At 45.3% G+C, this 10,364-nt stretch overlaps 3 protein-coding genes across 3 annotated transcripts; 1 reads left to right on the forward strand and 2 right to left on the reverse strand.

Moving 5' to 3' along the window:
- Window positions 1–1,080: 1,080 nt before the first annotated feature.
- Window positions 1,081–4,040, reverse strand: VE01_04063 (uncharacterized protein). Its single transcript, XM_018273540.2, has 6 exons — window positions 3,932–4,040; window positions 3,113–3,869; window positions 2,822–3,057; window positions 2,461–2,767; window positions 1,843–2,386; window positions 1,081–1,794 (listed from the first exon to the last, which is right to left on the reverse strand). Exons 2-6 carry the CDS (start codon window positions 3,253–3,255, stop codon window positions 1,096–1,098), a joined length of 1,929 nt encoding a protein of 642 aa, XP_018131778.2. The 5' UTR covers window positions 3,256–3,869; window positions 3,932–4,040; the 3' UTR covers window positions 1,081–1,095.
- Window positions 4,041–4,212: 172 nt separating this feature from the next.
- On the reverse strand, window positions 4,213–6,426 carry FAEB-2_2 (Tannase and feruloyl esterase). Its single transcript, XM_059463591.1, has 7 exons — window positions 6,241–6,426; window positions 5,509–6,171; window positions 5,038–5,452; window positions 4,856–4,984; window positions 4,668–4,805; window positions 4,463–4,617; window positions 4,213–4,411 (listed from the first exon to the last, which is right to left on the reverse strand). The coding sequence occupies exons 2-7, from the start codon at window positions 6,160–6,162 to the stop codon at window positions 4,295–4,297; spliced, it is 1,608 nt and encodes a 535-aa protein (XP_059319818.1). The 5' UTR covers window positions 6,163–6,171; window positions 6,241–6,426; the 3' UTR covers window positions 4,213–4,294.
- Window positions 6,427–6,620: 194 nt separating this feature from the next.
- VE01_04066 (uncharacterized protein) lies at window positions 6,621–9,091 on the forward strand. The gene is made up of 7 exons (XM_018273543.2): window positions 6,621–7,007; window positions 7,075–7,227; window positions 7,282–7,365; window positions 7,418–7,524; window positions 7,571–7,820; window positions 7,872–8,654; window positions 8,713–9,091. The coding sequence occupies exons 1-7, from the start codon at window positions 6,984–6,986 to the stop codon at window positions 9,025–9,027; spliced, it is 1,716 nt and encodes a 571-aa protein (XP_018131775.1). The 5' UTR covers window positions 6,621–6,983; the 3' UTR covers window positions 9,028–9,091.
- Window positions 9,092–10,364: the final 1,273 nt, after the last annotated feature.

Below are 10,364 nucleotides of genomic sequence, written 5' to 3' on the forward strand. Positions count from 1 at the left end.
TGCAGCTAATGGGACTCACAGGGGCGAGCTCGTTTCCTAATATAACCTAAGAAGGATTCCTATGCCCTATGCCGTTTGTGTCTGTATACATCTAGAGCTACATGACACTATTAATTTGTTAAACAAGGAACTGAGAATTCCGCAAGGCTATAAAGCTTTGCAGGAATAAGTCCGACAGTAGTATAGTCAAAACCAGACTAAAACGGTACGCAAAATTAAGTAACGTATTTCACATGCAAGTGGCCACCCCAAGCGAGTGGCCACACAGAAACACTAAAATTGACTATTACCACCTACTACTACACCACCACACTATATAACGACCCTTATTCGATCGTAATTGATTCCTAGCGCCTCTTGCACGTACAGGTATTATGACCTATTTTCTTATATTAGCCATAGCGCTTCTGTTAGCCTATAGAACCCACCTGCTAACTACTCTCACTTGCTACCTCTATATAGACTTAAGCTTTAACCTTAGCACTCTAAAGGATATCCTCTCCCTCTTGTATAGAGAGACTACCCCCTTACATTATATACCTCTTACGCTTCCTTTCCCTCCTCTTTTTCTATTCATTTGCTACTTATAGAGCCTTAACTTCTACCTTAAGTAGAATAGTAGAATGCATTATAACTTAAGTCCCCTTAACAAGGCAGCTAATAGCATTATTAATTAAGGTAGGAGAGCTATTCTAATGTTATATAGCATAGTTCTTAATATGCTCTATTTAAAAATCAAGCTCCCTTATAGTTTAGAGAGTCTTTAAAGTCTAATTACTACTCTTAACTATAAGAGGAGTTAGAGTTCTTAAGTATAGATTTAAGTAAGAGAACTACAAGTTAGGGGAACGCGTTTAAAGTATCGTTATAAGGTTACTGACTTTTTAGTAGCGTTAGTGTCTATTCCGTTAGATTAGCCATTAGCATAGCTAAATAGCTCTAGAGACTCCCCATTTAGCGTTACGGTCATTAATGACTTCCTAGTTATCATGTCTACCGTCACCGTTATCATTATTACCGACCTTATCCTAAGACGCCGAATATAGTTGACCTAAGCGCACGTCTAAAATGAACTGCAGAGCGACGTTAGAATTATTATCCATAAGCAAAATAATTACTACCCTCATTCCATGGGTATTCCCCGTGCAAGAACCCAAAAAGATCTGTCTCAAACTCATCAAAATTTTGATCCCACCAAAGATCCGTCCCATCAATCCCTCTTGCCACCGGCGCTACATCCATCATACTTGCCTCTCCCTGTCCCTGTATTCGAAACTGAAATCCTGCGCCTTCTGTTGCCCCGTTTGTCGGTGTAAAGCTCGCCACTGATGAATTTCCGGAGTTTGACGTCGCTAGCTTGTCGAAGCTATCTTGTATGCCGACACCGCGGTCGAAAACCTGGGATTGAGGGGAAGGCGCATGATACGACTGGGGGTTCGGTGCAGAAATATGGTAGATGGGCGTACTCGGTGGACCGGCCATAGTCGTATGACTAGTGTGTATCGGCAACCCGATTTCTTGCCTTACAGCACTCTGTTTCATCGTCTTCAGTATGTTTGCTGCAGACTGTGTTTCTTGTATATTACCCGGGGAATTAGTGCTAGCTGACTCTGCATCCGGGAAGTAGGTATAGAGGTCTATATTGCTTGTACTATCACGAGAGATAGGTTTTTCAGAGACGATTTTCCCGATGTCTGTATTTGGATCCAACGCTCCATCTTTGTTGCCATTTCCGGGAGAAAGGCTATTAACGTCGATATTTGCAGAAGAAAAGAGGGAACTGAGGTTTGTCCACTGTTTGTATTAGCGGTGTTTGTGAGAGGCATAGGGTGGGTAAAATACTATGACCTGGAGTGGACGCGAGTATTCTTTAAGGTGCTGTAGCATCAATATTGCAGCATCGCAACGACTTATGCCATGATTTTGTAGCTTGCCTTGAGCGCTAAGGGATTTGAATTGGACGGAGGAGGATACAAATAAGGCGTAGCCAGTAATGCCAGACAATCGTGTCACATCAGTACAAATGTTCAGAAACGTCGTTGCCATGTCAAGGACAATAGTAGAGTGTTTGATAGCCTCCTTAGCCGACATTCTGGAAAATCTCTTAGAGATTTGAGGATCTGAGGCAACACCGGAGAAGACAGGAACAATAGAAGAATGCAGAATACAAGCACATAGATGATAGATACAAAGAAGAGAAAAGAGCCTATAAGGGTCGGTTTTAAGGGGTGTTAAAGATGAGAGGCCGAAATAACGGAAGTCTGGATGAAGTTTTTCGAGAAAGATTTCGAGGCGTCGATCTAGCGCTAAGAATGTAGGGAGCCTACTGAGAGAATCGCGATGAGAGCTTTCCATATGTTGTCTAACGAAGTGTTGAACCTCCCACCTAAGAAGCGGTTAGCAGGTATACTTCGAATTTACTACTAGATAGTCTACCACAGGCCGAAGACTTTCACTAACTCGCTCATAATTGAAGGTGGTGGATTTTGGCTAGGCTCGACATTTATAGGTACGATATCTCCGTTAGGAGCAAAGATCTCCTTCGAGTCAGGCTTCCCCAACAGAAACGAATTCTGATCAGATGGTAACGGAAGCCCTACCACCTCTTTCCAGCTTTCAGCCTTAAAGCCTGCATTATCTTGGCTAATGCAGTTAGTTATCCAACATGACCAAAAGCAGCGTCTGTTTACTTCAACCAGCAGTGGGTCGATATCACTAGCTTGTTGGCGGTGAAAGCGCAGCAGGCGACACGCTCGGTATGCAGTAGCTAGAATACGTCAAATATATGCTTCTGGAGGCAGTGATGCTAGTTGAGCCTTACTTGTGTAAAAGGTTGCTCGATCCGTGTCGCCTTGATAGAACCAGTAAAATGACAGATTTTGGCATGCTTGAATGGCTTCGAGGCAAGGTTTATCGATCCTTGACAAGGCCTGCTGACCTGCAGTTGCGGCCCATTCTCGTGCATGACTGCTGGAATATGTTGCTGTCAACTGCAGGGTATCTGCAATGATACTATTCTCGTCGAGGCAGGGTCGCTGTGGAGTTTGTCGTAGGAAGCTAGAAAGAGCTCAGCATTACAGATGCAAGGCGTTAGATACGATCGGAGTCGTACTTTGAAGCCAGAGCAAAGATACTTAGAGATACGAAATCGGGGACTTTGTTATCGAAGTAATCGGAAGTAAAGCTGGGCTTATGGATCATCAGCTCAGCATTCCAATGACGAGAAAAGTATATCCCAATAAGAAGTAGGGCCATTTGAGGCGACAGCGTAGCTGGTTCTTGAAGAGCCGGGGGTCGTCCAGTGGCATTAGAGGTTTTTTGCCGCTCTTGGAAGTCGGAAGCCTCAGGTTCTCTGTGGATATGAAGTTTGGGATTTCGTGCTCTTTGAGTTGCTAAAAGCCTTCTGTCTGGTGGAGGTGGATAAGTACAGACGACCGGAATGCTTTGACATCTCCTGCAGGATGGTTTCTCCTTCGAGCAACGCAACTAGAATCCAAGACAAGATTCAGGATCAGCGGTCCAATCAATCGATATTGGAGCAGTAATCACTTAATTTGAAGGGGGTTCGCTGGGCCATTCGCACCTTTTGCTTCCGACAGCGACGGCAAGCTATCGGCTCATTGGACTGCTCGTTATGCCTTGCACTGAAAGCACTGTAGGCCCCGCCCCGACCCTCTCCATGAGCTTGCCCAGAATGAAAGTCAGCCATCAGGGTGTACTTTCGTATCAACCGTCGAGAGTAGAGATGGAATTTGGAATTCGGTGTGATGCCCTACATCAAAAGCTGGGTTTCTACTTATCGAAGAGGTCGGCAGCTGCGCGTTCTTGGTGGAAGTGGGGATCGGTCCGACGACCTAAATAGATCTTCTCTAGAAAGACTTAGCCGAGCTAGTCCAGCTTTGACGATACGCTAGGCTAGAAGTGGGTTTACCCCGCACCCCACATCCGCCACTCCAGACAGCACAATTCGCCTAACAAAATTTCAAGGTACCTGTGAGAGTTCGAGTCAAGGTATGTAATTTGATTCTAGATACAAGACGTACCGCGAGGGATTCAGAAGAAGATTCGGGATTCCTCGCGCTTTTAAGGACTTTTAAACGAGATCACATGATATATTAACAGGTGTCCGACGCGTCATCCCGTGACAGCACCAACGAAAGCCGTAGACATTTGCGAAGACATGTTATAGTCTGAAAAATCATTAAAGAGAGATGTTGATATTGTAATAATAGGAAGCAGTGTTTGAAACGGCTTTAAGTACTCCTACGCAGAGAAGTTTTTATGAAGATTTAAATTATTCAATGCAAGTCCAAGATTCCGGGGACTTATAATTCGCACCATCAGTGCAGAAGTTCCTTAGGGGATACTTGCAATGATTCCTAACGAAACTTACTCCCTGAGAAGGGTCATCCTACAACGTCTCGGTCAGCTAGATATCCCTATCATGCCGGCTCAGACTTACATTTATATATTTCGTCCCTGTGACGGTAACTGGGGCGTTCCCATTTTCCACCCAGTCAACCATACGTAGCAAGACATTGTTCTGAGGATCTAAGGTTGATACTTCTGCTTCGGTTTGGCCGATGGCATGGGCGCCTACACCTCCGCCGCAATGGCCTGGCTCAAGATCAGCAAAAAGAGGAGAAATGGTAGACAGCGACACTCACCCATTCCAGAAATTCTAAAGAAGCGGTAGAATTCATCGAGGTCGGAAGATGGGAGACCCATAGTCCGAGAGACATGATCATAGTATCGAGGACTATTATCAGAGGAGATAATGTAGTCTGCCTGCCCATGATACGTAACTAACATTTGAGTCAGCGATTGTACTCAGGTCGAGGCAGTTGAAACTCACGTAATTTCCCTCCGGCAGCTCGAAAGTCGGAGAGGTCCCCATTCCAAGTCTGAATATTGAAAGGGTTCTGGTCAGCGGCCGCTTTTGCATCAAGTCTATTGAAAGTCGCAGCATTCCAATTTGGATTGTCTGCGAGAGAATCAGCAATTGAGAAAGAGGAGGCTTCGGGGAAAGTAACATACTGTAAACCACGTAGCGAAACCAATCAACGGAATAAGGGAACGGTCCAGTCGTGTAATAGATATCTTCAGCAATTAATTCAGATCCAGGCTGCATTCGTGGATAGATGATCTTTCCGTCCAGACCATAGAAGTCGGTGAATGCCTCTCTCACTGCACTGACCTGGACGTTCGTGAGACAGCTAGTGAAATTCGTGGTCCCAGGTGGGCATTGAAGCGCTTCTGGGCGGAACTGGCACATCAGAGGGTCTTCGATGATATCGTCTACTACGCCATCCATGCTGTCGCATTGGTTCAAGATTTCTTGATGAATTAAAGCCCACAGTTCACCCGCTGGAACGAAGGTTGAGTCGTTTGCGCTGCCAAATATCGTGTAGAAGCTAGCACTCCACGATGTCAAGTCTGTAAAGTCAATTGCCTACATCTTCATCAGCCAAATGTTAGTCTACACGCTCCGCTACACTGATAACTTACCGGAGCTCCAGCTACAACACCATCAAAGTCATTTGGATAACTCTGTACAGCTTTAAACCCTTGTCGACCCCCTGTGCTGCATCCTAGGTAGTAAGACTTCTTATGAGCAGCTCCGTAATACCGCTTAACAATTTCCTTTCCTACAACAACTCCCGTATGAAGACTTCTGTCCACAAAGTCGTGGACAACATCCATATTCCTGTAAAATGCATACCCTGATGTGCCATTGTGTCCGTTATTTGCTCCGACAGTGGCGAATCCTAGCCCTGCAGCGTATGCCAGATCCGCGTATTGTATACAGCCACCAATGCCTCCGTTTCCAGTGCTCAGAAATCTTCCGGTCCAGTTCGTAGGTAACCAAGCTTCGAGTGTAATCCCAGATCTGTAGCTCGTTGCAACATACATTGCCACGCGGCAAAGATCGTTGGAAACAACCTGGCTTACATATCCGCACGATGAAAGATTGTAATTTTGAGTCAGGCTGATGTTTGTACCGGCAGGCAAGTATTGGACGAAATTGATGTGCACATTCTCAATGGCCAGCGATGCTCCAAGTTTCCCGCATGCTGCCTTTGCATCGGTGACGATTTGTTGGGCAACCGTCAAGGCGGTCAATCCGTGGAAAAAAAGGAGGCACTTAGAGAAGAACTTCATCCTGACAGACTTGATTGGCACTTCTAGTTAGCACACGCCCATTTGCAAGATGGAAGAATTGGCTGAATTATATCTAACTTAAGCAACACCCTCGTGATCGAAGTAAATCTCCTGCATTGGCCCTGCGTTTGAACTGCAGGTCCAATTCCAATATTTCGCCGCGTCTGTCCGAAAAATCAAGACGATTTCGTTTTAGGCCATCGGACCGGCTCTCCCCCCGGTCTCGTACCCCGCAATCACAACTTCACAAGTGCTTAAAGATTTCGAAAAAAGGGAGGTGGTTTCTCCTGGCAATTCATATGTGGGAAGGCTAAAATCAGAAGACTAACTATATTAGGTAGAGCCGGACCGAATTACTAATGCGCAGTAAGGCATTGTAGCCACAGTCTCCGGATGTAACTGGGTGTGATTGGCCTCCACGAACCACCCTTGTAATGGAAGGCAAGCCGCAAGCACGACGCTGCCACGACGAAACACCGACCGGCTCTTAGAATACGTAGTATAGCTTCGGAGGAAGCAACGCCTTAGCAGCTTTAAGTCATGCCCAACCGATTGCGGTCCAATAGCTTAACTGCCGCACTGGCATTCCGTGTGTCGGAGGGGCTTGATACGGACTAGTAATAATTCAAGCAATGAGAAGAAGAGCATGGTGCAACAAGCTGCGATCGGCCTGTCGAGCCTTTAAAGCAAGCAAGCTCCACTTCCAATATTTCTAACAACATTAAGACTTGTGAGAGCAGCATCACCAAGGTTGCAGATTCTTCGATCGGAAAATCCGCGAGCATTTCATCTATCAAATTTCATTTATCGAATCTGATGCCATGGACCAGAATCTGGATGAGAATGTAGGCCGATTATCTTGGGTGACCCAACGCAATCTACAGTTGACACTAACTCGTGGTCTTAACGCAGGCTGTTAGAGATTTAGAGCATGAGCTCCATACCGAAATCTATCCAGGAACGGAGATTATGAAAGATGTTGGAACCCATCACTTCGTCAAATTGTCAGCTGGAGCAGGTCTAGTCTTGGTCCCTCAACCTAGCGATGATGAGCACGATCCTCTCGTAAATATACCGCCCATCATTTAACAGAGCTAAACTGGCGCTGACAGTAAGCAGAACTGGAGTCCTATGTGGAAAGGTTTTACTATTATGTGCGCTACTATGGTCTCTTTCTCTCAAGGATTTGGACCATTAGCATTGGTTAATACTCCGAGTTTTTGTCTAGTCATGTTCTGTGCTAATTATCACACAGGCGCCTATGTTCGGAGACTATATCGTCGCGTTTGACTCGAACTTAACCGATGTCGTACAATTTACTGGTGTTGCAATTTTGGTGCTCGGATTTAGTAATTTCATCTGGTTTGCCCTCCGAATCTTGAACATGGAACTTTATTCACAATTGTAGGGTTCCCGTCCAGACTTGCTTTGGACGACGACCGGTGCTGATCATATCGATATTTATCTGCTTTGCTAGCAGTATCTGGAGAGCAAGGGCGACCTCATATAATAGTTTCATGGGCGCATGTGTGCTCAATGGAATCGGAGCTGGACCAGCAGAAACTGCACAGCCTGCTATCATCGCCGATGTAATCTTCCTCCACGATCGTGGCAAATATCAAACTCTATACTTTGCATTCTATTTTGGCTCCCTCATGGTATATAGCCCCCATTATGGCCTTACTATTTTACTTGTCTAACATCACCAGGCTGGACCTATCATCTCTGGTCCTATGGCTCAACAGCTAGGGTGGCGAAACTTCTGGTGGCTCAACACTGCTCTCCTCGGCTTTGTAGGAGTATGCTGCATCTTCCTCTTCCCAGAGACCAAATTCCAACGCTCTTTCGTACCTGCAAACAGCACAATCACGCCGTCACTGTTGAAATCACGGTCCTCTGAGCATGTCGAAGGAATATCCGCTCAAAATGGCATCCCTAGTTCAATGATAGACGATGCTGAGTTGCAGAAAGAAAAACCAGTTCAATCCCAGGAGCCGACAACGAAATCTGAGGGTAGCGAGACCCTCACTCACATCCACACCCATCAAGATCCGTGGCTCGGCCGCGGCAAACCGTCGAAGGCCCAGTGGAGACTCTGGCAACCTTACGAGGGAAACTTCTTCATAGAGCTTTGGATGCCGTGGTATCTTTTGGCTTTCCCTATCGTTGAGTTCTCGGCTTTTATCGTATCCTGGTCAGCCTCTTGCTTCTTGACTCTCAATTTAACACAGTCACAAGTATTTGCTGCTCCGCCATATAACTTTTCTTCTACTAAAATTGGGTTTTTAAATTTCGCTATCTTGATTGGTGCTCTTATTGGTCTTTTAACAGCTGGTCCATTAAGCGACGCGGTTGCAGCGAGGTTAACGAAGAGGAATAAGAGCATTCGTGAACCTGAAATGCGTCTATTAGCTATGATTCCCTATGTTATTCTTATGGTTATTGGAAATGTGATTGTTGCTGTTGGATATGAACACAAATGGGACTGGAAGGTATGTTAAAAATGCGAGGACTTGGTGACAGGGAGCAGTCGAAACTTATAGTATACAGGTTATCGTTATAATCGGCTATACCTGCGCGGGTATACAAGTCGCGGCCCTACCATCTATCTCCTCCACCTACTCCATCGATTCGTACAAACCTGTCGCAGGGCCAATCTTTGTCGCTATTACTATTAACAAGAATGTCTGGGGATACGGTTTCTCGAAATTCATTACGCCATGGACTATCAAGAGCGGCTATATCCAACCCATTATGACGAACATGAGCTTGACTCTTCTGTGGTGTCTTACTGGGATCATTTTCTGGTATTTTGGAAAAACGTTCAGGAAGTGGACGCAGCACTCGAAAGTTCACAGTTTGTAAGGGGCATACTGCGATAGGAAGAGCGCTTGTGAGACTTAGTGTGAATTAATGGGGGTTGTACGGCTGAGAAACCAAACATTCCATCGCTTCTCGAGGTTGCACGTGAAGAATAATTGTCCTGTCCATAGTGAGCCTCAAGGAACTTCTTTGCGGCGAAGTTGCATCCTGACTGTGCCTTACCGCAGAAGTTGTGCTACTCAAAGCAGAAAGCTACGTCACCGCAGAAGTTGCGCTGCCGGAGAAAGTCGCGCTACCAGTCATGCAACAGATTCTGGGCTCAAAGTCTTCGAGGCGTTGGTCTACGTCTATCACAAACTTGATCAGCGCTCACACCTACAGAACCACTCATTAGTAATGCCCGTATCGTTGCTTCCGCTCGTAAACGAATACTCCCGTGTTCCCTTGGCGTCCGTCTCGGCTCCTAATACTGGTCTGCCAAGAAACCAGTCACATGATAATAATATCGGCCGTAATAATATTACTAACGTAATTCACATATGTTCCGGCCCAACCACGAATGATTCATATTCGCGAATAGGCCGGCCCATTCGCGAATGGGCCAGCCCAACCACGAATATGATCCTCCGCGAGCGGGCCGGCCCATTCGCGAATGGGCCGGCCCAACCACGAATGATGCCCAACCTGTGCGGGGTAATATAGTATAGATATTGTAGATAGATCCATTATATCTGCTTTCTATTATATCAACTTCATTAATATGGCAGACCCTACTATTGCACAGATTAATCCATTTCCTCAGGATGTGCGCACTGCTTTTCAAGCCTATATTCATAGCTTTACCTATAGTAATAGAGAGCGGATAGACTACTTAAAATACTGTCAATTACTCCTCTATCTTTAGAACCCATCGATGAAACCTACAAATCCTATTAAATCACGGCTTAAGCATCGTGCGCAAACAGAGTTTATGCTTCAACATAATAAGCTTTACTATAAGCCTACCGCTAGGTTTCAAAACCCACGATGTATGATCCTTACAAGCGATGCTTTTAATACTATTATTAATGAACACCTACAACTCCTACACGTAGGCTGTACGAAAACATGGAATATTATACAACGAAAGTTCTATAGACTAAAGAGAGAAGAAGTAGAGTTCATTATAAAGCAGTGTAAGAACTGTACTCTAAATCGACCATCTACTACAAAAGCTCCGTTAGTCCCTATTATAAGTGGGCGAGCGTGGGAGCAGGTTTAAATTGATCTAATTGATATGTGCCATGAGCCTTTAGGGCAATATAAATGGATTCTACATATAAAAGATCATTTCTTAAAGTATACATAGCTATACCCATTAAAGAGTAAGCACGCATACC

The sequence above is a fragment of the Pseudogymnoascus verrucosus genome (genome assembly GCF_001662655.1).
Source record: "Pseudogymnoascus verrucosus strain UAMH 10579 unplaced genomic scaffold scaffold_14, whole genome shotgun sequence".
Lineage (NCBI taxonomy): Eukaryota > Fungi > Ascomycota > Leotiomycetes > Thelebolales > Thelebolaceae > Pseudogymnoascus > Pseudogymnoascus verrucosus.

Bases quoted from the DNA above. Each gene is read 5' to 3' on its own strand.
- FAEB-2_2 (XM_059463591.1), bottom strand. From the start codon at position 6,162: ATGAAGTTCTTCTCTAAGTGCCTCCTTTTTTTCCACGGATTGACCGCC. The intron at 4,618-4,667 runs GTGAGTGTCGCT...ATCTTGAGCCAG, and splicing joins CTTTAGAATTTCTGGAATGG to GCCATTGCGGCGGAGGTGTA. The intron at 4,412-4,462 runs GTAAGTCTGAGC...GAGACGTTGTAG, and splicing joins CAGGGACGAAATATATAAAT to GATGACCCTTCTCAGGGAGT.
- VE01_04066 (XM_018273543.2), top strand. From the start codon at position 6,984: ATGGACCAGAATCTGGATGAGAAT. The intron at 7,821-7,871 runs GTATATAGCCCC...TAACATCACCAG, and splicing joins TCTATTTTGGCTCCCTCATG to GCTGGACCTATCATCTCTGG. The intron at 8,655-8,712 runs GTATGTTAAAAA...TATAGTATACAG, and splicing joins AACACAAATGGGACTGGAAG to GTTATCGTTATAATCGGCTA.
- VE01_04063 (XM_018273540.2), bottom strand. From the start codon at position 3,255: ATGGCCCTACTTCTTATTGGGATATACTTTTCTCGTCATTGGAATGCT. The intron at 3,058-3,112 runs GTACGACTCCGA...AGCTCTTTCTAG, and splicing joins ATCTTTGCTCTGGCTTCAAA to CTTCCTACGACAAACTCCAC. The intron at 2,768-2,821 runs GTAAGGCTCAAC...GACGTATTCTAG, and splicing joins TCGAGCAACCTTTTACACAA to CTACTGCATACCGAGCGTGT.